The sequence below is a fragment of the Sorex fumeus genome, unplaced genomic scaffold (assembly GCF_029834395.1).
Source record: "Sorex fumeus unplaced genomic scaffold, SorFum_2.1 ptg000028l, whole genome shotgun sequence".
Classification (NCBI taxonomy): domain Eukaryota; kingdom Metazoa; phylum Chordata; class Mammalia; order Eulipotyphla; family Soricidae; genus Sorex; species Sorex fumeus.
In genome coordinates this window covers 16,751,288-16,778,671 of record NW_026606085.1, presented here as the reverse complement: position 1 = coordinate 16,778,671, position 27,384 = coordinate 16,751,288, and the positions used below count along the sequence as shown (strand labels likewise).

At 48.4% G+C, this 27,384-nt stretch overlaps 1 protein-coding gene across 1 annotated transcript; it reads left to right on the top strand.

The window, feature by feature from the left end:
* Positions 1-507: 507 nt before the first annotated feature.
* Positions 508-27,384, top strand: CRTAM (cytotoxic and regulatory T cell molecule). Its single transcript, XM_056114838.1, has 10 exons — positions 508-556; positions 8,938-9,078; positions 13,117-13,269; positions 14,872-15,015; positions 16,140-16,301; positions 19,035-19,235; positions 21,559-21,642; positions 22,603-22,746; positions 25,075-25,161; positions 27,254-27,384. The coding sequence occupies exons 1-10, from the start codon at positions 508-510 to the stop codon at positions 27,382-27,384; spliced, it is 1,296 nt and encodes a 431-aa protein (XP_055970813.1).

The window sequence follows — 27,384 nt, the reverse complement described above, 5'->3', positions numbered from 1 at the left end:
ATAAATAGATTTTCAGTGAGAAAATATGTGAATGAATGAATGAATGAATGCTGTTCCTGATAACACTTCGAAATGACTGCCAAAGAACTCTCAAATTTCCTCAAGGTTTCAGCCAATTGACTAACCCAAATTCTGATAAGCCTAAAAAGTAAAAGTCAGATGACGCCAAGGTGCAGAGACATTTTCAGTGCTCACCCACCCTTCCGAAAAGAAGCTACAGAGAGACCTCCACAGCCGGTTGACTTACTGATACCACCCACGTGTGGCAGAATGTGGCAGAGCCCCTCACGCCTCTCCCCCTCGGAGCTGACCTCTGTGGTCCGTGAAACATTCCGCCAGCAGGTTTTGGGGGCAGCAGTTCTGTGAGGGGGCTTCCAGAGAAGATGGAGGAGGTGAGACCCATGAGGTCACACGTTTATGCCTCTCCCCTCTTCAAAAGAAACCACTCAGCTTCACTTATTTCAGAACCGAGAGGAAGCAACAGCCTGTCACCACACAGAGCACAGCATGTGGTGGACGCTTTGCACTCTGCTGCTGGCTTGGTTCCCCTTACAAGGTAAGGACTTTGAGCTTGTGAATTCTGATGTTCAGGTGACCGAAGGTTTTGTCACTCTACCCAGCGGCCAGCTGCATTCACGGAAGACAACTCCACAGGTAACTTTTCTAGCCCTGCCCCGGAGACCCATCCAAGAGATGGATGTTCACCAAGACTGAGGGGAACTCGAGGTTAAAATGAATTCCTGCATTTACTTAACTCTTCTTTCCCAGTGCTCAAAGGTATGGGAAGAGTCCCTGAGTGTGTGTCTCCAGGAGATCAACGGGCTGGCAAACGGGGCGAATGTATTAAAGCTATTGATTAAGGCTATCCCCCTTGAAAGTACCCATTTTGGATTTCTAAAGCAACTTTGCTGTTCTAAGCCTTCACCAAGTCCCTGCATTTGAAGTGAAAAATGATAGCAGTGTTTGATCTTCGAAACTCCCTGGATTATCGTAGGGATAAAATTTCAAATCTGAAAGCGCTGGGAAGATGACAAAGTACCACAGACATCTTAATTCGTTGGGAGATAGTAATGAGTCCTGTGAAAATTCTGTGCCTATTTTACAGGGAAAAAAAATCCATTATGCTTTGCATTTTGTTCTTCCTTTTCAAATCTGCTGTTTGATGCTTAATCCTGATGTAGCATTACGGGAAATTCAAGCAAAACCTCTTTGAACCTGGGTTAAACTGGGTTAAACACTCAAGGCAGAGGCATACGTGTTCATACCCTCAGATGCAACTTGTATTAGATTCTTGGAAGGGAAACCTGCTATAAACATATTGCTTGCCTGCCTGTGTGAGTTTGCAAATATTGACTCTCGTTTCAGTTCAAAGAAAGCCCCCCGCCCTGATTCAGCACTGTCACAGGGCTGCAGCTGAAAGATGTTACTTTAAAAAAAAGAAGAATTTTCTGTTTTCACATAGAACTTTAATTTCCTATCTTATATGCTTCAATTGGGTCTTATGTTTTGGTCCTTGTACCTTAAGGAGCTTCACGGGAATTCAATTGTGGTAATAAATACTGTGTTTCTTTAATCAGGGCTTAAAGAATAGCAAGTACATTCAGTTGGGGGGGGGAGTTCATTGAGATAACTAAAGTGGGAAATTTTAATCTAACGTTTCTAAAAGGCATTAATTTTTTTCAAGTTCAAGTTACTGCCTCACAAAAAGCACCTCACTAAAATAATAGCTTCTTCTTATAAGAGATAACATATTTATATATTTTATATTTATTATTGTTACTGGTATTTGGCATATTGGGTACACCACGGGGAGTTTGCCAGACTCTGCCGTGTGGGCAGGTTACATTCGGTAGCCTGCCAGGTTGCCAAAGTAAGAATGTGAGGAATGTCCTTGAATATGGCACTCTTTAAAATCTCAGGGCTACGATGAAGGAGACGTTACTGGTGCCTGCTCGAGGCAATCGAAGAACAACAGGATAATCGTTATCGTGATATTTATTATTAAATATTTTATATTTATATGTATTTTTTGCTTTTGGGGTCACACCTGGCGACGCACAGGGGTTACTCCTGACTCTGCACTCAGGAGTCACTCCTGGCGGTGCTCAGGGGACCATATGGGATGCTGGGAATCGAACCCGAGTCGGCTGCGTGCAAGGCAAACGCCCTACCCGCTGTGCTATCTCTCCAGTCCATATATTTATATATTTTAAGGTTACACTGTTACCACATTGTGCCGTGCTGCCAAAGTGCCAATAATATCAGTTCTGAACTTTGGTTGGTTTCCATTTCCTTCGGCTGGCTTTTATTTCCTTCTTTACTTTTTGGTTGAGATATCATAATTTATAATAGCATCACTGTGCGTGTTTCAGGCACACAGTATTGCCATACTCACCACCAAAGTGCCGATCTTCTTAGCCACAGTCCCTGGGAACTTCGGTAGCAGCCCCCACCCCCACTTCAGACAGCCTGGCAGATTCCATTCTATAGGTATAATGTTAGTAGCCCGATTTTTAAAATCAGAACAGCAATAATCAGGTTTTCCGGTAGATCTAAGACCCATCATGTGTGTGTGTGTGTGTGTGTGTGTGTGTGTGTGTGTGTGTGTGTGCCCATCGTGTGTGTGTGTGTGTTAGTGGCATTTTTTAACTTTTTTATTGAATTGCTGAGATAGACCATTATAGAGCTGTTTGTGATTAGATTTCAGACATACAGAATCCCAACACCCATCCCTCCACCAGTGTACATTTCTCAGCACCAGTTTCCCTCCCATCACCCCACACCCCCCGCCCCTGCCTGCCTCTGTGGCAGGTGCTTTTCTTCTCTCTCTCTCTCTTTCTCTCTCTCTCTCTCTCCTTCTCTCTCTTTCTCTCTCTCTCTCCTTTTGGGCATTGTGGTTTGCAATATCGATACTGAAAGGTCATCAAGACTATTCCTTACCTGCTTTTAACCCACAGTTCTTGTCCAGCGTGATCATTCCCAGCTATTATTGTCATAGCGGGACCTAAGACCCATCTCAAGGATATAGTCCAATACTGTTTAGAGAGAGAGAGGAGATAAATACAGCCGCTGGTGCTTTTCATTACCTACCCACAAATCCTCGCAAAGAATCCGGGCTGGGAATCAGTAACCCTAACTGTTGGAGCGGGAAGCTGAGGTTTAAGGAAGCGAGACCGAGAAAGAAGAACAGCATAACCTTAAAATATATAAATATACTCTTGGAAACTCATATTATCTCTTATAAGAGGAAAATAGTATTTTTTGCGAGGTGTTTTTGTAAGGCAGTAACTTGAACCCGAAAAAGTTAATGTCCTTTAGAGACTTTAGATTTCAAAATTTCCCACTGTAGTTGTCTAAATGGGCTTTCCCCCCACTGGATATATTTGCTAATCTTTAAGCCACTGATTAAAGAAACTCACATATTTATTACCACAAATGAATCCCCGTGAAGCTCCTTAAGGTACAAGATAAGGCCCAATTCAGATCATGAATTTTGGCGACCGGGTGGCCTGGGCAAATTGCAGGTTGGGGGGTAGAGGGATTTATTTTTTATGTCAACACGTTTTTGTAACTACCTAAACTCTAATAAATGATAAGCTTCCCAAACTCATGGAAAAGAGGCATGAGCCCATCTGCCCGTCTCTTCACAGCTAAGAAATAGGGCCATAAACACCCTTCAATTAGAGAGTGAACATCGTGTTTAAAATAATCACGAGAGCCTCCCTAAAGTGGGTGCAGTGGGAGAAGGGTGGGCTTTGAAAGGACCGTCAGGGGCTTGAAGGCTGCAATTTCATTCCGCTTCCAAGACTCAGTGTTGAAACTCCCCAGTTTGAAAGTTGCCCCAAAGGACCTTCAAGGTATCTGGGCTCAGTGGAACGTGGTGATACCCCTCAGGACTGCAGAGCCCCAGAGGGAGAAGAGAGAGGCAGACTGGGCAGCTTTTGTGGTGGCAAAAAGGCAGCAGATCATGAATCTTGGTGATACTACCCAAAGTCAGCTGTTTCTAGAGAATTGAACAGTGGAGGGCCGGAGCGACAGTACAGAGGGTAGGACATTGGCTCTGCACGTTGCACCACATGTGGTCCCTCAAGCTCTGCCAGGAGTACAGGAGTGATCCCCTGAATAGCCAGGAATAAGCCCTGAGCACTGCTGGGGATGGCCCCCAAGCTATAATATCACTGTCACTGTCCTCCCGTTGTTCATCGATTTGTTCGAGTGGGCCCAGTAACATTGTGAGACTTGTTACTGTGTTAGGCATATCGAATACGTCACAAGTAGCTTGCCAGGCTTTGCCGTGTGGGCGGGATACTCTCGGTAGCTTGCCGGGCTCTCCAAGAGGGGCGGAGGAATTGAACTCAGGTCGACCATGTTGGCTGTGTGCAAGGCAAACGCCCTACCCACTGTGCTATCACTCCAGCCCAAACTATAAGAGTAACAATAATTAATAATAATAATTGAATGATTTTCACTTTCCCTTCTAATGAGCAACTTCTAGCGCTGTCAAAAGGCAAAATCCAGAATATTGGATTTCGTCCTCTTTTCTTTTTCTTCTTCTTGTTTTTAATTGAATCACCATGAGATACACAGTTACAAAGCTGTTCATGGTCAGGTTTCAGTATACAGTGTTCCAACACCCAGCTCTGCACCAGTGTACGTTTCCCACCACCAGTGTCCACAGTTTCCCTCCCTCACCCTCCTCCAGCCTGTCTCTATGGCAGACATTTTTCTTCTCTCTTTGTTTCTCTCTCTGTATTTCTCTCTCTCTTTCTCTCTTCTTTTGTTCTTTTTTCGCCCTCTTTTCAAGGGCCACTCATCATTGTGTATGTGTGATTTTCACTTGACTCTAGTCTTCTGTTATTCAGCAGAAGTTACCTAGCTAAGTTACCATGCCTATTAAAAATGTATTCCTGAATGGCTCTATGAACCAATTTTATTTAACTAATACCAAAACACTAAAAATGCTAGACCCTGGGAATGGACAGTGAATGAATGACAAACAACTTTTCCATGAGGCATTTTTAATCCCTCCACAGAGATATACTTGAAGCAAAGACTGTAATGTGCTAAGGCCCTCATGTAAGTGTATCCAAAGAGGGTCTTAAGGGGAAAATTGGTCATGGGGAGAGGAAGGAGGTTTTGCCAATGGTGCTGTGATCTGCCTTGTCTTGGAGAATACACGATATCCTGGGCCAAGAGGTCAGCATGGCACTTCCTGGGAACAGCAAGTGGCCATGGGCATGGAGCATCGACAGGTGATGCCCAAGGAGAGTAAGATTCCGACCTGGTTCCTGCAGGCACTGGGACCCATAGCAAAGTCCTGCAGAAGGACAAGACCTGATGACAGATACGTTTTTAAAATGGAACGCCAGGAGCAGAGGAGGAGGAGGAGGAGGAAAGAGAGGAAGAAGATCCGTGAAGAGCGTTTTTGACTGTGAGGACTCAAGTAAGGCAGCGATGCTGCTCAGAGCAGAGTGAACAGACTCGTGGGATCTTCTGGAGGAAGGAGCTTGCTGGACAACCTGGCCTGCTGTAGACCTGGCTGATGACCATTCCTACGAGGAGGCCCTGGGAGGGCGCAGGGGCGTACATCTATGGGCTTTTGGGGATGGGGGGGTGGACAATGGAGATGTCAAATTTGGGATTCCTGTAGGACTTGTTCTGCTTGGAGTTTTGTTTTTTTAACATAGTGCATGCATAATTGGGCATCTGAGGCAAGGAAAAAGAGAAATGCTTCCTTTAGATAAGCACTGACTTGAGGCCAAGGGAAAGAGTTCATTTGGGAGTGCCCTCCACCCCAACCCTAGCAGAAGCCCAGGCAGCTTTGTGGAGGCAGCTAGGACTATGCTTGCCCTTTTGCTTGGTTCCACATGCTCTAGTGTGAAGCCATCCCTCTGAGGTGACAGTCGTGTGCTCGTGGGCCATGGGGAGGAAATGACAGTGAAGGTCACGGGTCCCATCTATGCACCCATCACTCAACTAACATGACACAAGGCCCTGCACAGAGGGATGGATCCAGTCACAAGATAAGCATGGGACCAGGGGTCAGTGAGTCCCTCGATATGACTGTTAGGAGGAAAGGGTGACCTCCTGAGAAAGACACCCCAGCCCTGGGTGACGAAGTTCAGTAAGCTCAGCCTCTGAGAGCCACGCTGGGCTCTTTGGGGAACTAGAACTGTGAGGCTTGAGAGGTGAACGGACAAGCAAGGACTCGCACCAGGAAGGCGCAGAGTGATGAAGGGAACACCTCTTCAGGGCAGGAAGTGGTGAGCAAAGAAAGTACCCCACCCCCCCACCTTCCGACGAAGAAGGTGAAAGTTTGGCTTCAAGTGGAGGTGACCCCCCAAAAAAATCAAGTTAGAGTCTAGTTTCCAGGGACATGCAGAGGTGTATGAGGAAACTTTTCATCTGGAGATGTGTCATCTAGACGTAAGCAGAGCTCACTTCCTTTTCCACCCGTCGGTGTGACCAAAACATGCAGAACCGTCTTTGCAAGCCCGGTGGCCAAAGCAATGAGGTCTGTGGCTTCTTACGGGGGAAGGCTTCCATTCAAGTGTGAGTTCCTGTCTCAAAATCAAACACGGGGTGTTCACGATCACGCTGCAAGATAAACAGGTGTGTTGGTTCAAAGCAAGGCTTGGAGCAAAGGCGGTAGGAAACAACCGTTCTTCTCTTCTTAAGCTAAGCGCCCTCCATCTGAAACACAGGCTGTCTGCTGAATTCTTTTTTTTTTCTTTTTGGGTCACAGCTGGCGATACACAGGGGTTACTCCTGGCTCTGCACTCAGAAATTACTCCTGGCGGTGCTTGGGGGACCATATGAGATGCTGGGAACTGAACTCGGGTCGGCCGCATGCAAAGCAAACGCCCTACCCGCTGTGCTATCGCTCCAGCCCTGTCTGCTGAATCCCTAAATGGGAAAGCAAACATGAATCTTAAACACATATGGAAAAGCCAGGCCACATTTCACTACAATTTTGAATTAAGCAAGAACTAAGCGGTACTATTTAATTCAGGGGCTTGCATCCAAAGAAAAAGACTACTGTAGAGCTCCTTATCCCTCTTTTAAAAGGGAGGCCAGAGAGAGAGAGAGAGAGCACAGCAGGTAAGGCACTTGCTCTGCACGCGGCCGGCCCTGGTTCAATGCCCAGCATACGGTCCCCAGTGCACCGCCAGGAGTGATTCCTGAGTTGCAGAGTCAGGAGAAACCCTTGAGCCTCATCAGGTATGGCTCAAAAGCAAAGTTAAATCAAATTTTAAAAACAAAAGCGAAGCATTCATTCACAAAAACACTTGCAGATAAAAGCAGGTTTCCTAACTGAACAATTACCAGAATATGGCAAAGTTTCTAAGAGTTTTAACTCCAGGCCCTAAGGATGGAGTCCGGGGCCTGTTTGGGTGATGTGAGTCTTGATCTCGCATCATTCTAATGTCTAATGTCCCTCCTGTCTCTCCATACTCCTCAGAACAACAAAGGAGCTGAGGGATCTGCCCATTGCCTTGTCAGCTCTTTGTGGGAAGAGATATAATGCACTGTTATTAGTTAAGAATTAGAACGGAATAATTATGGAAGCAATGGAAGTTAGTTCTAGACTCAAATTCTTGGCTTGCAAGCTGCAGAGCTGAGCAGATACTCCAAATCATTTCAAAGCATCTCTGCTAACATTAGCCCTAATACCCAATTATGGGTGGATTTCATTGCCGAGAACATTTCCACATGACCCAGCATAAGCAGTGTTCTGGCCTCTGCCCGATGCTTTTGTGAAAATGGAATGTCTCTTTACTGACTCTCCTTGTTCATTATAATATTGGCTGATGAGTTGATTTTTTTTTCCATTAGAGCTCAGGCAAACTGTCTTCCCATGAAAGTCAATATGAACACAATGCAATAATTCCGCGCTATTATTGCTGGAGGCTGGAAAGACATTAATGACGTAGGAAAGGACACATTCAAAAGGCCACATCATTTAATTCTCAGAGCTCTCTCAAAGCACTTTTCTGACTACAGGAAATTCACCACAAGAAAATAAAGCGCCCCCTCTTTTATTTTTAAGGTTTAAGATGATGCGGTAAAATTCATTATGGCTTCTACTCATGATTTATCATGGAATTGCTCTGCATTTAGGGAACTGTTTTGTACTTTCATTGATAAGAATACTCTCTCGGGGGGGGGGGAGGATTATTTTTTTAATTTAAAATGGGAAAAAATGATAAAATGCAATAAAAATGCTAACTCAGCAGTGAAACCAACTTATTTTTCCAGCTCTTCTTGCAGGGGACCAACCGACAGCTCTTAGAACTAATTGTTTTGCATTCCGGGAGGAGTCTCATTGGGGACATGCCAATCTTGTGTTTGCCTGGAGAACGTTTAGCTAGAAGAGATCAGACACCATCTCCCTCCACACCCCATCCCAACAGGGCAGCAACTAAATTCACAGACGCACCCAAGTGACCCCTTGCTGAGGGACACCCAATTTGATTTGTCCTCAGGTACTTAGACCAACAGGTCTGAGTCTGTTGTCCAACCTCAGACCAGAGCTGCAGTTTCCAGGCATCTGGCAGCTGCGTCTGACCTAGAAAAAACACAAACTTGGGTCTAGAGGCTCAGACCTGGGTAACGATCCCACCTCAGGCCTTGAGCCTCTGCTTCTTCCTTTCCAGAGGCGCAAACCCGTTCTTCCTTCAGAGGGTCCCTGTTTAAGCAAAGGTGATGACAGATAAGGCCAGTGCCCAGAGCAGTGCTCCTCTGCCCCTCCTTCTCGAACCCCCTGTTCCCTCAGCCCCCCCCCCCCAACTCCCAGCCTCAGGCCTTACAGCCTTCAGGCTGCCCTAGGTCTGGGTTCTCTCAGAAAAGGGTGAGAAAGGGCCCCCGTGAATGAAGAGGCGAGTGCTGAGTCAAAGTCCCCGCCAGGCTGATGGGCCCTCTCTCTTTCCTCAGCAGAGGCCACCCTGGCTCAGCCCGCGGAGACCCTCAGTGTGGAGGAAGGCCAACCCCTGGAGCTGCACTGCATGGCCCCCCACAACACTTCCCTGCAGTGGCTCGCGCCCTCGGGCTTCACCATCTTCCTCAACGAGCACTCTGGTGAGTGAGCGCAATCGGCCCCAGGTTGGGGGGACTTTCCACGTGGGCCGGGGGAACATGAGTCACACCCAGCCCCCCTTGCTGTCCTGGGCACTCCCCGCTGGCCACAGGCCGCTCTCTGGACAGGAAGTCAGCCGTGGAAACCCCAGCAGAGGCAGTGGTGAAGGGACTCACTGCAAAGCCGCCTCACACACGCCCACCCCCAACCCCCTCATATCACCTTCTCAGCATGATGACAGATGGCAGGTGGGGGACCCAGCGGGGTCAAAGGGGCCCCAAAACAATGCTGCCACCCCTCTCTCTTTTTTAAAAAAAGGTTTTATTATTGAATCACTGTGAGATAGACCCTTACAAAGCTCTTCATGATTATGTTTCAGTCATACAGTGTTCCAACACCCATCCTTCCACCAGTGTACATTTCCCAGCACCAGTGTCCTCAGTTTCCCTCCCATCAACCCCCCCCCTTAGCCTTCCTCTATGGCAGGCATTATTTTCCCTCTCCTCTCCTCTCCTCTCCTCTCCTCTCCTCTCCTCTCCTCTCCTCTCCTCTCCTCTCCTCTCCTCTCCTCTCCTCTCCTCTCCTCTCCTCTCCTTTCCCCTCTCTTCACTCTATTTCTCCTTTCTCATCTCTTTTCTCTCTCTCTCTCTCTCTCTCTCTCTCTCTCGGCCTTGCATCAGCTTACTCTTGGCACAGTGCCCCACTTTTTGGCCCTCTTTCTGGGGGAGCAAAGTTCCCAGCCTCATAGCTTCTCTCCCTGCTGGTCTCATGACCAAGAAGGCGGAGCCATAGGAAAGGCAGGCCATGAAACAAACACACTTTTTTTCTTTGGGAATTTTTTGGTGGGGAGGATGAAGCCAAATCTTGAAGTTCTCAAGGCTCACTCCTGGCTCTGTTGTGTTCAGGTCTCACTCCTGGCTGTGCTTGGGGACCATATGTGGTGCTAGGGATTAAACTTGGCTCAACCACATGTAAGACAAGAGCCTTACCCCTATGGTCCCACAAACATATATTGAGTGTGTCCAAGGAAGAGAGTCTTACTAGATTCTTCCTTCTACAACGTTACAGAGATACAGTTGGTACGTAACACTGCCTTCAATGAAAGGCAAAAAACATCATGCTTGTGTTTATGCTGCAAAATGATCGCCACACTAAGTTGCTCAATATCCATCAGTTCATACAGATGAGTTCTGCTCTAGCAGAAACGGAATGTTTATTTTAGCTTCTTCACACCATAGACATCTCAGTAACAAAAGAAGGCCAGAGAGAAGCTTAACGCGCTAAGGGTATCCTTTGCCTAGGGGAGGTCTGGGTTTGACCCAGGCACCCTAGATAGTCCCTGGAAGGACTCTTGAGCACAGAGCCAGAGCAGCCCTGAACATGTCCAGGTGTGGCCCCCAAACAAGCAAAAGATAAAACAAACAAAAAAAATTAGAAAGGAGACATGGAGAAGGAGAGATGTAGACCGCAAATGGCCTCCCCTAGGAGCCCGGGTATGCTAAAGGCCCTGGGCCCTGACCTGGAACTCCCGGGCCAGCCGGGTACCAAGCATCGCCAGCTGGGGTTGGAACCTTCCAGTGCTTCTCTTTTTCTTTTGGTCATTGACCAACCACTTCAAAGAACTAAGCCATGATCTCTGGGAAGCATCAAATAATAATAATAAACTTTTAAATTTAAAAGCAAAAAGTTGGGGCTGAAGCGATAGCACAGCGGGTAGGGCGTTTGCCTTGCTCACAGCCGACCCGGGTTCGATTCCCACCATCCCATATGGTCCCCCGTGCACCACCAGGAGTAATTTCTGAGTGCATGAGCCAGGAGTGACCCCTGTGCATTGCCGGGTGTGACCCAAAAAGAAAAAAAAAAATAAAATGAAAGCAAAAAGTTGAAGGCTAAAGAGATAGTGTAGCAGGGAAGACACCTGCATCTCAGAGCAACTGAAAACCCCATATGGTCCCCCGCGCCCTGCCAGGAGTGATCCCTGAGCACAGAGCCAGGAGTCACCCCTGAGCACAGAGCCAGAGGGAAGAGACTCGGTGTGTGGCCCATACATAGAACAGAAGCTGGGGAGCTCTGCGATGGACACCTCCAGTTTGTGTGAGGCCCCCAGCTAGCCTCTGAGGCATCACACAACCTCAGACCCCTGCTTGCAGCACTGGTGGCTGGCCCCAATGCAGCACCACGCCTGAGCAAACAGTCAGGCCCAGGAGCTGAGCACCCTGGGGAGTGGGCCTGGGTTCCTTCCCTTCAACATGACTTTTAAAAATTTGTTTGTGGGGCTGGAGCAATAGCACAGTGGGTAGGGCATTTGCCTTGCACACAGCCTACCCAGGTTCAATTCCCAACATCCCATGTGGTCCCCCAAGCACCGTCAGGAGTAATTCCTGAGTGCAGAGTCAGGACTATCGCTGGGTGTGACCCAAAAAGCGAGAAAAAAAAATTATTTGTTTGTTTGGGGGCCACACCCACCAATGCTCAAAAGTTACTCCTGGCTCTGCTCTCAGGGATCAACTCCTGGTGGTGCTTGGGGGATTGAACCCTGGACAGCTACATGCAAGGCAAGCGCCCTCCCCATTATACTATTGCTCCAGCCCTTCATGGCTTTTTAACAGGGTCCCTCTCCAAATAAAAACCACCCCACAGGATCAATGAATATCAGTAATGTATCTGCCTTTCCCTACACCCCCCCCCTTTTTTTTTAATGAATCACTGTGAGATTTAGTTACAAGCTTTCATGTTTGAGTTTCAATCATACAATGATCAAACACCCATCCCTCCACCAGTGCACATTCTCCACCACCAATGTCCCCAGTATCCCTCCCGCCCCTTTTTAACTCTCCCCCTGCCTCCATGGCAGACAATTTCCCCCATACTCTCTACTTTGGGGCATTATGATTTGCAATACAGATACTGAGAGGTTATCATGTTTGGTCCTTCATCTACTTTCAGCACACATCTCCCGTCCTGGATGATTCCTCCAACCATCAGTGTCTTAGTGATCCCTTCTCTATTCCAGCTGCCTTCTCCCCCAGCTCATGAGGCAGGATTCCAACTATGGGGCAATGTTCCTGGCCCTTGTGTCTACTGTCCTTGGGTGTCAGTCTCATGTTACTTTATATTCCACAAATGAGTGCAGTCCTTCTATGTCTGTCCCTCTCTCTCTCTCTCTCTCTCTCTCTCTCTCTCTCTCTCTCTCTCTCATTTCACTTGGCATGATACTCTCCATGTCCATCCACTTATAAGCGAATTTCATGACTTCATCTCTCCCAACAACTTCATAGTATCCCATTTCCCCACACCCTTTGTGACAAGTGGATCTCAAACGAATCTCACCTCCAAGAATCATAGGAGAGCATTTTCCACAGTGCGGAAAAAAATGGTTTTGCCTCCTCCTCACCCCATTGCCTTCCCCAGAAGGTTCTTCTTTTCCATCAGGCACACTTAAGGTGCTCTCTGTGTCACACACTCCAGGACTAACAGGTTCCGGTCCTCAAACTAACATCCAGCACTCAAGAGACACTTCAGGCCACAGAAGGCAGCTCAAACAAAAGCACGGCTTTTTAAATTTAATTTAATTTTATTTGTTCTTTGACTTTTTGGGCCACATCCAATGATACTCAGGGGTTACTCCTGGCTCTGCACTCAGGAATTACTCCTGGTGGTGCTTGGGAGACCATATGGGATGCCAGGGATTGAATCTGGGTTGGCTGTGTGCAAGGCAAACGCCCTACCTGCTATGCTATCACTCCAGCCTGACATTTTCTTTTTTTTAAGTGTGGGGACCAAGGAGCTGGAGCAGCAGGACAGTGGGTAAGACACTTGCCTTGCACGTGACCAACCCGGGTTTGATCCCCAGTACCCCGCGCTCTCCCTGAGCCCCACCAGGAGCAATCCCTGAGCTAGAAATAAGCCCCAAGAAATGCAGGATGTGGCTCCCGAGACCCCAAACATTTCAACAATGAGGAAGCATGGAAACCAGAAGCTATTTCTGGGAGCCGCCCTGCCACAGCCCTCCCCGTGACATCTCTCTCCCTCCCGCCCAGCCCTACGGAGTCCCAAATACCAGCTTCTCCATCGCTCCCCCGGCCAGCTGTCTGTCCTCCTGCTGAACACGAGCCAGGAAGACGAAGGCGTGTACAGATGCCTGCAGTACGGCAGCTCCGTGAGAACCAAGGAAGTGCGAGTCGTCGTGCTGGGTAGGCCGCGGGCGTGGAATCAGGAATGTGGAAGCGCCTCCTGAGACGTCACCCCTAGAGCTTCGAAACTTTTGCCAATACCCGAGGCCTTTCCTGGGCGCTTGTCGGGTGTCTTTTGCTTTTGTGACAAGAAAGACCTTGGGTCAGGTGTGAAATTTGGGGCAATTCGGCCTCAAGAGAATTTTCTCTGTGGAGAACAGAAAGGGGAGTGAGTTCCTGTCTGGTGGCGTGAGACCCGCACACCGAGCACTGTGCTCTGGGGAATCAGGCCCCCGCCAGGGGGCCTTGGACCCGGATGTAGATGGAGCAGAACCTCACGCCAGCCCACCCCAACAAGAGACTGAATTCAGATGGCAACTGCGCTAGGCCGTGGGCCCTCCTGGAGCCAAACCAGGCAGTTTAGGTGTCGTACATACGAAGGAACAGCCTTCTGGTTGTGGGAGTTTGCTGTGTTTCATCAGTGGTCACTCATGTCCAGAGTCTTAGTACAGACCTTGCTCTTTGTGGCAGAACAGATCCACGGAAAACGTGGCTTCCTGTGGCTCTTTAACAAACTCACGTGAAGCCTTAGCTCCCCTGGTTAGATTGGTTTACTGTGTATCTGCCAGGAAGACACAGTGACAGTGAACCTCAAAAGCAGTGGCCCCTGGGTTTCTGAGCGCCTGGGGGATGGGGCTTGTCTTCCCCTACCCACAAAGACTCAGGCCAGTTAAAAACTGCTCAGGGCACTGCTCAGAGTCCTTGGGCACAGGCGCTGTCACACACTGACACTCTCCAGGAACTGCTCAGGGTCTGCTCTGCTTCCTTCCTTCTTTCTGACCTCTAAGGCCTCTTGTTTCCCTGGGCTGACGCTCCTGCGTCTGGCTGGTGCATGAGTTAACCAAGAGGGGACAGAGGCCCCTAGAGTGTCTGTGCAGCCCAGAAGAGGAAGAAGGCATCCTCGCTAGACACGAGTGTCCAGGCAGGAGAAGGAGGCGAAGGTGCCAGGGCCCTTTATGAGAGAAACGCTGCCACTGAGCTGGGAGGAGAGAAAAGTTTCAAGCACAGAATCAACTTCCAGGGGCTGGAGCGATAGTACAGCTGGTAGGGCGTTTGCCTTGCACACAGCCAACCCGGGTTCGATTCCCAGCATCCCATATGGTCCTCCGAGCACTGCCAGGAGTAATTCCTGAGTGCAGAGCCAGGAGTGACCCCTGTGCATCGCCGGGTGTGACCCAAAAAGAAAAAAAAAAAAGAATCGACTTCCAGGTCCCAGACAAAGGGTGGATGTGCTGACAGCTGACCACTGACCCTGATCCTTACGACCTGTCGGGGGGACTGAATTCGGGTCCCCCCAGCCTCACACAGGTTTCCAGCAATCCACACAGTCAGCAGTTGCTAGTTTCAGAACCACTTCCAGAACTGGGCCTGGGGGGAGGGGGGGGCGGTTCCAGAACTCATCCCACAAGGGGCAGGAGAGATCCGGGCATCAGCCAAATCTGTCTGTGCCTTTGGACCACACGAGGTCCAGGGCCACTCATGTCCATTCCCACACGTTGCTAGGTGCTCTGCTCTGCTGGGGCCCGTAGAGAACTAAGCACAGAAAAATTACTTTCCTTCCAGCAACACCTTCCCAGCCAGCCGTGGCAGCATCTGTGGTCAGCCTGCAGGACGGACAAGAGCATGTTGAGGTCACATGCTCCACTTCGAGAAGCAAGCCTCCTCCGAAGATCACCTGGCTCCTGGGGGCGGGCTTAGAGATCTATGGTGAGAGGTGACCCACCCTGCATTTTTTTGTTTTTCCGCCCTACATTTCTAATGGATTTCTAGATGTTCTGGTGCCCCCTGGTGGCAGGAAGGGCAGGATGCACCCTTCAACAAGTCCCGGATTCTCCTGACAAATTCTCAGTCCTAGCTAACCAAATTGTATCTCGATCTTGACAGGCTAACTGAAAATGATATGACTTTGTACTTTCCTTAAAGCAAAGTAGAAGTCTGAGATTGAATATCTACAGTGTCTTCTTAAAGTTCCACAAAATCTCAAAATAAAAGGTCCAATAGAGCTATTACTTAGGGCATGAATTATTTTTAAGCAGTTATTACAGTGAAAACACCTTTAACATAGTACATGCAAATAGAACAGGTAAGATCTCCTAAGATAGGGGCCAGAGAGATGGTACAGTGGGTAGGGCATTTGCCTTGCATGCAGCTGACCCAGGTTAGAACCCCACCAGGAATGATCCCTATGTGCAGAGCCAGGAGTAAGCCCTGAGCGCTGCTGGGTGGGACCCCAAACCAAACCAAAGCTTAAAGATCTTATTATACAGCAAAGTACTGTCCCACACCCCCAAGTACAGATACAAGCATTCTAGTAACAAGAATCTAAACTTCGAGCCTTTTGATGGAATCAAGAGAATTAATTGTCATGTTTGGAAACTACAGTTTTCAGTTTTCTATTTTAAAAGATATTAAATCTGATTCTATATCATCCTAAATTTCCTAGATCTGTAGATAACTCTTTATAGTTGAGGAAACTGGGGGGCCGATGGACTGCTAGAGAGAAAAGACCTAAAATCCAAGCTCTGAGCTGTTCAGTAGAGCAGTTCCACATCACGAAGGATGTCTATTTTATCTTAACTCATTTTGGTGCCAGTCTTGCAAAACCATTATAAGTTCTTATTCTTCTTTCAGTAGTGAAATAGTGAAGGGTTTGGGTTTTTTTTTTTTCAGTTGTAAAGCAGCTTCCTGTGACCAGGATGAACTGCACATAGAGAGGATGAGGGTGGGCTTCATAAGCAGTTCATGGAAGCTGTTGAGGCTGTGAGTCTTGGTGAGAACACATCTCCTCCAAATAGCAATAATCGCAGGAACTTCCTGAAATTGCTTCTTAGGCGAAACCCACCATGAATTGGACAGTGATGGGAAGAAATGGAACAGCACTAGCACGCTCCGAGTCCACACTCACGGCCGGACCGAGGTGGTGACTTGCGTTGTCCGACACCCAGGTCTTCAGGAAAGGACCCTGCTGGCCCCTTTCCCGTTTGAAGATTTGGGTAAGAGGAAAAAAAAAAAAACACTTGTCTTGACTCTTGTCAATTCGCCTTTCCAGTGTACCACCCAACAGAGTACAGTGGACTGGGCCAGGCCGAGTGAGGGGCCCATCTACCAAGCTATCCTGCCCGGAGGGACACTTCCCTCTTGGGACAGATGTTGGAAACTCTGTTGACTTTCCGGAGAGCCCAACATAGAGAGAGCCACGTGCCATAGTATCCTCAGTGCCCTTTGACAATGATGACTGATGTAACTTGCCTTTCAATGCCTCATTGCGGCCCTGCTCCTGGGGCAATCACGTGACATGCACCCTGCTTCGATGCTTGCCCAGGAAGAACCGGCATCAGCCGGTCTGAGTCACTGTCCCGTGGTGACCAGGGTCCGCTGGCGCGCATTTGGGACCCATAGCCGTCCCCTGTGGCTGATGGATGGAAGGACGGATCCACAGGCTGGTGACCTATTATTTATTCAAAATAAACAGGATTATCATAGAGAGATCGTGAAGGGCTGGGGGACAGCAGCCCAACAGAGGTGTGACTGAGCATAAACACAAGCATGAGCAGATGCAGAGCCCTTCCTTCAGGGAGATCCTTTTAGGAGACCTGCCCAAGGGTGGAATTCCATCTCAGGGCTCCAGCACGCTAGATTCCTTCTAGGAGATCCACCCAGGGGTGGAATTCTATCTAGGGCCATATTGCTTTCTCCTTTCCTTTACGGTAATCCATTTAAACTATCGTATTAAATTTACTTTTTAATAATAGCTCTAGTCATTTTGTATAAGCACAGTAAGAAATATAGACTCTTATGTATACCCTATATTAAGCTTAAAATGGTCTCTTTGGACTCATGGTAAAGAGTGGCTTTTCAATTTTTTTTTTCTCTTTTGGGTCACACCTGGCAATGCACAAAGGTTACTCCTGGCTCTGCACTCAGGAAGCACTCCTGGCGGTGCTCAGGGGACCATATGGGATGCCGGGAATTGAACCCAGGTAGGCTGTGTGCAAGGCAAACACCCTCCCCGCTGTGCTATTGCTCCAGCCCCCAAAGAGTGACTTTTCCTGAGCAAATTTCACTGTATTTCTCAGACTACAGTCCTCAGGCCAGGTTAGTCTTTCCTAACCCCAGCAGAACCCTTTTCAGTTACTTCTTTTTGGGACATGATAGAGTTTGTTCCATGACCATGCTCTTAATTTATGATACTTCTTATGGCCCTGAGGCTGTCCCATGTCGAAGCCAGAATAGCTTACGGCTTGGTGGGACCAACCTTTGGGGTGTAAGGAACTGAGGTCAATCTCAGGACAACTGAGGCTTAACTAAAGTAAATATGACAGATGCCAGAAGTAAATGTTTTTCAGAGTCAGTTAACTCCCATATTACAAAAGCAGAGCATTGACTGTCTTCCTGTGTCTATACAAGAAGGGGTCGTGCCAATACTCCAGCCTCCTCCCAGACCCTCCCAGCTGCAGGATTCAAAAGTATAAATGATTAAGAAATAAAATTTCAGGCGTTGGGGACATGGCTCAGCAGGAGGACATTTGCATTGCAATGTGAATGCTCTGGAGGAGGAAGAAAGGAAGGGAGGAAGGGGGGGAGGAAGGAAGGAAAAGAGGGATGGAGGGATGGAGGAAGAGAGGGAGGAAGGAGGGGAGGAAGGGAGGGAGGGAGGGAGGGAGGAAGGAAGGAAGGAAGGAAGGAAGGAAGGAAGGAAGGAAGGAAAAGAGGGATGGAGGAAGGAAGGAAGGGAGGGAGGGAGGGAAAGGAAGAAAGGAAAGAGAAAAGGAAAGTGAGGAAGAAAGGAGGAAGAGAGAGAAGGAAGTGGAGGAGGAAGGAAGGGAAAGGAAGTGAGGGGAAGGAAGGGAAAGGAAGGAAAAAGAGAAAGGGGAAGGAAGGAAGGAAGGAAGGAAGGAAGGAAGGAAGGAAGGAAGGAAGGAAAGACTTCAAAATCACAAGAAATTTACTCATTGTAGCTGTAAGGCACTCATGGCTTTCATCAAGACCTTAACCCACCTCTCAGCTATCAGTATCAATATCTGCCAGTTAATAGGAAGCTGCATGCCTTCTTGTTCCTGCCCTAGCGAGATCTAGCCCAAAGGCCACCCTGGAAAGAGTCCTGACCATTTTCTTCCCTCTGGTGACCGTTGGGGAAGCAGCACGCCTCACAGTAGCCAGCCTGGCGTCTTGCGAAACTCAAGTGGGCTTGTTATTGCCTTTTTATAAGGTGCGAGAGAGCAGAGTCGTCAGCCGCCGTTTCATAACATGGGAAAAAAATACAGCCCGAGAGACTGGGCCTCCTGCCCAGACAGACTCACTCCACACCAGGGTCAGCTCCACCCCTCTGAGGCTCACTGCAGAGCCACCCTCACCACTAAAAACTCGGCTGGGGGCCAAAGAGACGGGACAGCGGGGAGGGCACTGGGTTTGCACATGGCTGACCTGGGTTCGATCCCCAGCACCCCTGAGCCCTAAGTCTGCCAGGAGTGATTCCTGAGCGCAGATCCAGGAGGTACAGCCTAAGCACAGTTGGGTATGCCCCGCACGCGCCCCCCCCCCCCCCCAGACTAAAGCAAAGCAGGTAGCTCGGGGCATGAGTGGACAGCCAGACAGAGGGACTGATTGACATGTGGACCCACAGAACCCGTGAGCACCGGCTGCGCAGGGCGGGCAGGCTTGCTGTCCCTCGGCACCCAGGGGCTCAGCAGATGGCCCGTCAGCGGGACTCAGAGTCCAGAACCCAGAGCGTGGGCTGCCGAAGGCACGAAAGCTCCAAGCAGGAGCCCAGCCCACCCCACCTCTTCTCCTCAGCACAATGTGGCCGAAACTGCTCTCCATCATTGCCGAATTTTGCTTTTCCTCTTCCCTAGTGGCTGAAGAGGCATCGGGTGGCCCGGAGACAAGCCCCCTCTCCGAGACAGACTCTCCGCAGCCCACCGATCCTGGTAAGTGGCGCCAGACCATTACAGTGGTTTTGGAGTTTTTTTTTTTAACATAACTCCTTGAAAAGGTCACTTTTACAAATCTGAAATTAAAAAGTGGGGCTGAAGTGATAGTACAGTGGGTAGGACGTCTGCCTTGTGTGTAATCAACCCAGGTTCAATCCCCAGCATCCCATAAGGTCCCCGAAGCCTGCCAGGAGTGATTCTTGAGTGCAGAGCCAGGAGGAACCATTGAGCATCACTGGGTGTGACCCATAAAGCAAAAAAATAAATAAATAAAATTAAAAGTGGGGGGGCTTAACTGGTGGTGCTCAGAGATGGGAAATCACATGTGGGGTTTGATGCATGCAAAGTGGGGTTTGTTACATGCAAGGGGAGAGTTATAATCCCTATACTATCGCTCTGAGGCCCCCAATTCTAAACTTAATTTTTTTTCATTTTCATTTTTAATAAACCCTACAGGACCACCTTCCAATTGGCCCCAGCTTTTGGGGTGCCCCAAAAACAAACCATTTTAGGAATATTTATTTAGCAATAATATATGCCTTATAATTTCAGTGCTATTTTGCTACACACACACACACACACACACACCTGTGACATTTAAGTTTCTCTTGCTCAAAGGCAAGCTGGTGTTTATCGATGCGGAGACTAATTTCCTTTTTGGACCTGTCTAGAGCAGACCAGAGATAATAAAGATTTGGTATCAACAAGGAACAAAACAGCAGGACCAAAAGGGGGTTCTTGGTCCTCAGATGATGAGATCACCTCAGAGAAATGGCAGTTACTTTGTGGTCACAAACTCAGGTTTTGGTGGCAGGACTGAAACCTTAATGTGGCAGATACCAGAACAGTCTGAGTTAGAAGGCCTGTTTGCTAGGGAGCAAGCCTACAAATGGTTTACCCTGGGCAAGCATAAAAGGTTTACTTTATCTTTGGGCTTTGACCAGGAGGGTCTCGTCAGGTCCTCAGAAAAAGCAGGATGGATGAACGCATGCTATGGTGGTGTCCTGAGAAAAACATAAACTCCGACGTGTCCTTCCGGTCCCCGATAGTGTCTCTATAATCATTTCATTTAGGGGGGATGAATGCTTCCACTTTATTATCATGTTCACACTTCTGAGTATTCGATCACATTTAAAAAAAATTTTTTTAGCTTGAATAATATTGGAAAGTCAATGTTTGGGGTTTTGAAGGACCGCTACACAACACGCCACAATATGTACCAGGATTTTTGAAGAGCACTGGAAAATTGAAAATATTATGAAGTGGAACAGCCACATCACTTGCTTTAATAATCCAATATTTTCCAACGTGTTTAGAATCTAGTTGTGTTTAAATTGGCTTACACCACTGCTAAACAACTCAATTTGCTGCTCTGCTTTTTCATACTGAACATAAAGCTTAAGAAATACGGCTTCAAAGATTCCTTTCAGCTTTCAATTTCTCAGATTTTATTGCTCTTAACAAAATCGTTTTCGGCAGAATGGCTGGTTCCATTTCCCTCAGGGGCCACTTAGTGGCGCTGTGCAAAGGGCTTTTGAAAAACAAAAAACCAAAAAGCCGGGGTGTGGGGGGGAAACCGAAAATAGGATGGACGGACCCCAAAATTGGGAAAGACCTTTTATAATCTTACCAATTCTCTCTAGCAAACACTTCCAGCTCCTGAGAGTAGCTGAAGGACAGAGAATCTCCTTAGCAACATAAAAACTGCGGGGTCCTGCAGTGCAGGCGGTTGGAGATTTTCTGTCCGTAAAGCCCCGGGTGCCTTTGTTCAGCGGTGAGCTGTTTACTTTAAGAAAACCTAAGGGCCCTCTCGCTAAGAAGCAGCGGACAATTATGGCTCCCTTGGGAGTTCTGAGTGTCCATCTGGCTCTGCTGAGGGGGCTTTGCTGTCGGATGTCAGCGGGGTGATGACTTTCCGTCTCGCTTTGCTCAGAGCTGTGATAAGATCAGAGCAAATGCTCCCGGCCTGGAACCGGCCTTTGAAGGGATGAGTCCAAGTGAGCCAGGTCATTTGCAGCTGTTCTGGGGAGAAGTCAGTAGCTCCCAACTGGCCTCTGTGTTGGAGAGATGGTGCAGTGGGTAGGGTGCTTTCCCTTCGACCTTGCTGCCACCTAAGGCCCCCTGAGCACCGGCCCAGGAGTTAGTCCTGAGCGCTGCCAGCTGTGACCCTAAAACAAACCCCCAAAAGCTGATCCCCTGGTTATTGTTACAAATGAAAGAGCTTCCCTCAATTTGGTTTCCAAAGCTGCTTTGGGGTGACTGTGCGTCTCTGTCACGCTATGTAGACTCTCAGATGGATTTACAGTGCCTTTCTCCTCAGTGGCAGTAATGGAAGGTTCTAGTACGTCAGAGACTGACAAGGAGAAGAAAGAACAGACCACTCGGGATCCAGACCTCATCAATGGTACGTGTTCTCACCACATTCAGCTCAAACATGGGACTGTTCTCCTCAGACCGAGTCAGGCCAGTGGCTTTGTCAGGCCTCACTTTTCTTGATCTTTCTATTGGTTAATGACTTCCTTCAGCTGGACACCCAGTTTCCCTCTTCTGGCCAGTCCTCTGCGTCTATGACTCCCTCCCTACCTGACTTCTTACGTGCTCATAGTCTTCCATTACTATTTCTCCCTCTCTGGCTCTGATTCCTAACTAGTTCACCCATTTCCAAGACTACTCTTGGTGTCAACAGGCAGAAGAGTTCCATACCTGGGTTTCTAGAACATTCTCCTGAGCAGTGGTCCCTGTTTCATACCATTCCTCTCTCTACCTGCAGGCTCTGCCTTGCAGGTGTGGGTGAGGGCTTCACCTGGCAATGATTGGTGAGGAGGGGAGGGGAGACCATGTGGTGTTGGGGATCAAACCCAGGCCCACTGCATGCAAAGCATGGGATGGGTCCTCCAGGCCTTCTCCCGGGTCCTCTAGTTTATCTTTCCGTGTCTCACATTGGGCCAACCAGCCTAGCCAAGATGAACAAATTTTCATTCGTTTATGTTGTTTTTCAAACTCCTTACCAAGAGCCCTTCCTATTGAACTGGTCTTGGCTCATTTGAATCCTCGATCTAAGAGTTGACTGCTTTGTTCGCTCACTCTAGAAATGAAAAATAACAAGTTCCATCGCTCTGTGACTTAAAAAACCTTTTCAGATCATTGCCTGGAATCGCTCTGTTATTTGCTGGCCAGCCAGTTTGCTTTCAAAGAATAAAGAAGACCAATCTCTTTACCTTCAGGAAACTATTCTGCGTCCCTGCCTCCCTTTGGCTGAGCTGTTAGCTTGCAGTACATCTGGGGGTGGGGGCGGGGGTGTCATTGCTGTGTCTCCCAACCCCGCAAACGGCCTGACCGCCCTCCTTTCTTCTCATCCCAACAGCCATTCCTCAGTCTGCGGGGCTGGTGAGGAAGAAAAGCGGCATCCTGCTGCTCACGCTCGTCTCCTTCCTCATCCTCGTGCTCTTCATCATAGTCCAGCTCTTCATCATGAAGCTCCGGAAAGCGCATGTGGTCTGGAAGAAAGGTGAGCGGGCACAGAGGCTGGTGGGGGAAACTGAGGTGGCGTGCCTGATGGAGGCGCACGGCCTGCTTGTTACGCGGCATCACTCAAAGGAACCATTGTTTGTTTCGGAGCAGACACCAAACGTGCGTTTCCACGAAGTATAGCCAGGGGGGTATAACAGGAGAAAAGAGCAGTTCAGAGAATGACCACTAAGTCACAGAAGCTTCGGGGCACGGCTGACACGTGGCGGGGGAACACAGGTCTTGCATGTTTGAGACCCGAGGTTCCGTCTTCAGCACCAAATATACAGATGTACTGTCTACGGGGCATTTTAACAGATGTGATATACGAACACATTATCTATGCGTTACAGACCACGTGGTAAAGTACATACTATAGATGCTAGCTGTTACACCTGGGCCTCCATTCACAGGGAGACGCAAAGTGGTGACCTCACTCGCTCATTCATTCTTTCTTTTAATGAGCATCTTCTCTGTGCCACACAATGTGCCAGGGGTTGGGGGCACAGCAATCAAAGGTCCTCACTCTCCAGGAGCTCCAGTTCTGGGGACGGCCAATTAAAAGTCGAGGTAACAGGCTGCTTCAGTTCCGAGACAGCGTGCCCAGTCTCTCTCAGCAACCGTTTGTTTCTGGGATGAAAGATGCCTTTGAGACCGAACACGAGTTAAGACTCTGGCCTTGCATGCAGCCATCCCCAGCTCAATCCCTGGCACCGCATATGGTTCCTCGAGCCCTGGCAGGAGTGAGCCCTGAGCACAGAGGCACCAGAAAGCCCTGCGCACTGCCAGGTGTGGCCCAACCCCCGCCCAAAATAAATTAGTAAAATAAATCAGGTGCTCAAACTCAAGAGCAGAGCAGAAAGGGAACTTAGAAATGATTCAGAATAAACCTCTACTCTGCTCTTTCCAAAAATGTGTGCCACAGTTCAACGCCCTCTACTCATCGCTGCCCCGTGCTCCTCAATATGGTGGCCGCATACAGCCAGGGAGCACGTTAAATGTGGCTAGTCAGTCTGGACAAGACAGAGCCGAAGCAGTAGTCCCGCAGGTAGGGCACTTACTTGCCTTTCATGTGGTCAACCCAGATTCAATCCCTGCTCCTGCTCCCCTATGGCCCCTGAGCACTGCCTGAGCACAGAGACAGGAGTAAACACTGAATAGTGTCAGTATGGCCCCAAAACAAAAGTAGAAAGATACACAGTCAGTTTTTAAGATGCAATACACACATAAATGTGCAAACACACACATATGAGGATATCTGAGAATAATATCAGATCTATATGTTGAATAAAATGTGTTAATTTGGGGGTCAGAGAGGTCATACAGCAGGTAGGTGCTTGCCTCACTTGCCTTGCACGTAGCCAACCTGGGTTCAATCTTTGGCACACCATAGGGTCCCCCAATCACTGCCAGGAGTGATCCCTGAATGCAGAGCCAGGAGTAAGCCCTGAGCATCACTGGGTTTGGCCCTAAAACAAAACAAACAAAATGTGTGTGCACATGTGCTCGCACATACATACACACATCTATATATAACTTTCAACTTTCACCTGCATTTTTATAATGCTGCTACTAGAAAATTTAAAATTGTGTGTATGACTTGATGTCATGCCCTTTGACACCACTGACTTTTCCTGACAGAGAAACCATTCTGCCCCCAAACCAAATCCTGTACTTGGTACAGACTTGACCCTCCCAGAAGCACTTCTGTTAAACATCAGTCTTCCAAGATGCCCAGACAGATGGACATTCTCCAGCACCAGAGATACTGGGGCTGACACATCTGCTTTCCAGGAAGGACAAGCCTACACCAGGTGTTGCTGCGGAATCTGCCACTAACACCCCCCCCCCATCTCCCTCCCCTCCTGTGCTTAAAGGGCTTGTGAAATCTGCCCTTCCAAAGAGCCAGACTTGATTCCAACCTGCCATTACTGATCTCCAAAACTCACAGTGCCCCGTACAGCAGGAAAGAATCAGAGGAAAGAGAATAAAAAACAATTTGTGGAAGAAATGAGGACATGAGTACACACTTATGTGAAAACGGAAGCATCACCCTTCACATCTATATATTTTGTTTGTTTGGGGGGTTAAACCTGGCAATGCTTAGGACTTACTCCTGGCTCTGCACTCAGGAATTATTCCTGGGGGCACTTGGGGGACAATATGAGATGCCGGGGGTCGAACCCATGTTGGCGCCACACGCAAGGAAAACACCCTCCCCCTTGTACTGCACTCACTCTGACCCTGTATCATCTTTACTAAAAGGACATTTCCACCTAGACAGGCCTGTGGTAGAAGAAGTGAGTAACTTGAAATTCTTTCCTTGCAGAAAATGAAATTTCGGAATACACTTTAGAAAGTTACAGATCAAGGTCAAATAATGAAGAAACATCATCTCAAGAGAAAAATGGCCATAGTAAGTCAACTACGTGAATTGAGATTTGAAAGCGAGGGTCACCCACTTGGTGCCTGTAAGGATGTTTTGTGTGTTGGGGTGGGGGGGAGTGGAGAGCCACAGTAGGGCCAGAGAGACAGCACGGGGGTTCCAGGCACTTTCCATGCACCAAGTTTAATTCCCCAGTACGACACACAGTCCCTTGAGCCAGAGCCAGGAATGACCTCGGAGCACAGAGCTAAGAGGAAGCCCCAACTCTGCCAGATGCGGTCCCCAAACAAAGCCAAGGCCCCCAGCAGCCTGCAGGACTTCAGAACACACCTTCTAAAGCCAAGAGGTCCAGGCATGCCACAGAAGGGAGTTCCCTTTAGGAAACCATTCTTGGGTTCCACTGTCACATTCGCCCTGAAGGCTGCATCTCTCGTGTGTCCCATAAAAGCTTGACACCCCATGCCCATGCCTGACTGTCCTTCTGGCTGTGCTGGATGCTCATTTGCTCAATGCACACACCCAGGCCCAGGATGCACAAGGGGGCGTCCAGTCTTCCGATTGAGTAAGCGAATGCAAGGTCTGACTGGTCCAGAATGACTGCACTGTAATCCCCCCAGCAAAATATGTAAAGGAAATGGAAGCATCTTAAAGGAGATTGTGTGTGTGTGTGTGTGTGTGTGTGTGTGTGTGTGTGTGTGTGTTGCTTTTGCTCTATCTAGAGCTCATACGAGTTGAGGGACTTGCTGTACTTACAGTGGACACCAGCAGAACCACAAATGCCCCTTCAAACACCCCCAGGGGTCACCCCTGAGCACAGAGCCCAGAATAGCTTCTGAGTACCACTGAGTATGACCCCAAAAATGCTAACTATGAAACAGTAAAGTCTCTTGTGGGCTGGTGTGGTACTCAAAGGGCCGAGAGCATGATCTGTTGCAGAAGGTCCAAGTGTAAAACCTTGCACAGCTGTGGCTGCCTGAGCACTGAGCTGGGAGTAGCTCCTTAGCGCTGCTGGGTATGGTCCCCAAACACAGCCGCAACAAAAGAGATCCTCTGGGACCCTCTGCAGCCTTGGGGACTGACTATGTGTGCTTTGAATGGTCCCTCATCCCTTTTGTTTCTCTCAAGAAGATGCCATTTTATAGATAGCAATATTGTTTTGTTCAGCAAGCTATGTTATTTTCTTTTTTCTTTTCCTTTGCCATGTTATTTTATTTCAGAACTCTCCTCCCTATTTTATTCCAGGTTTGCAAGTTTCTTGTTTGGGTATCAAAATACTTGAAGAATTTGACTACAGCCTTGGACCCAGGCTACTTAAGTGCATGCGTGAATCTAGATTCAGTGTTTTAAGACACTGATAGGGGGACCTAAAACTAGCAATGGTCACGGTCACGGTCCTCCCGTTGTTCATTGATTTGCTCGAGCGGGTCCAGTAACGTCTCCATCGTGAGACTTCTTGTTACTGTGCTTGGCATATTGAATACGTCACGGGTAGCTTGCCAGCCTCGGTAGCTTAAAACTAGCAAAGTATCCCAAATAAATACAGCCAGGGAGAGGGATCCCTGGCACCGCATGACCCTGCCAGTACCTCCAGGCTGTGATCCCAGTGACATTCAAATGCCAGCAGCCATGATTCCACAATTAACAAACAACAACTGCAAAATACTCATTTTTTAAAATATATTTATTTATTTATTTATTTCTCTTTGCTTTTTGGGTCACACCCAGCAATGCACAGGGGTTACTCTTGGCTCTGCACTCAGGAATTACTCCTGGTGGTGCTTGGGGGACCATAAGGGATGCTGAGAATCGAACCCAGGTCAGCCACAAGCAGGCAAACACCCTACCCACTATGCTAGTGCTCCAGTTCCCTCATTTCTTTTTTTTTTTTTAAATTAAAGAGCCATGAATTACAAACTTACTGGGAGTTGCATTTTTGGCATACGATAATTCAACACCAATCCCTCCACCAGTGTCAATCTCCCTCCACCGGTGTTCCCAAATAACCTCCCCACCCCAACCCTCATTCACCCCTGCCTGTCATTGTGACAGGCACATTACAAAGTCCCAGCGATTGCCCCTTAGAGCTCCTAACATACTCATTTCTAAGGCGGTTTTCTTTCAGCTTCCCGCTCCAAGAGCTGCATGAGCTACTTCACACATTTATACTCAGAAGCAAGAACAAAGAGGAAAGAAAAGCATCCACAGTCAAGCTTCCGGCGGGAGCACGTCCCTCTGCCAGAAAGCATCGTGTAG

Coding starts and splice junctions, on each gene's coding strand:
- CRTAM (XM_056114838.1), top strand. CDS start 508: ATGTGGTGGACGCTTTGCACTCTGCTGCTGGCTTGGTTCCCCTTACAA. Junction 9,079..13,116: donor CTTCCTCAACGAGCACTCTG/GTGAGTGAGCGC, acceptor CCTCCCGCCCAG/CCCTACGGAGTCCCAAATAC. Junction 21,643..22,602: donor GGATCCAGACCTCATCAATG/GTACGTGTTCTC, acceptor TCATCCCAACAG/CCATTCCTCAGTCTGCGGGG.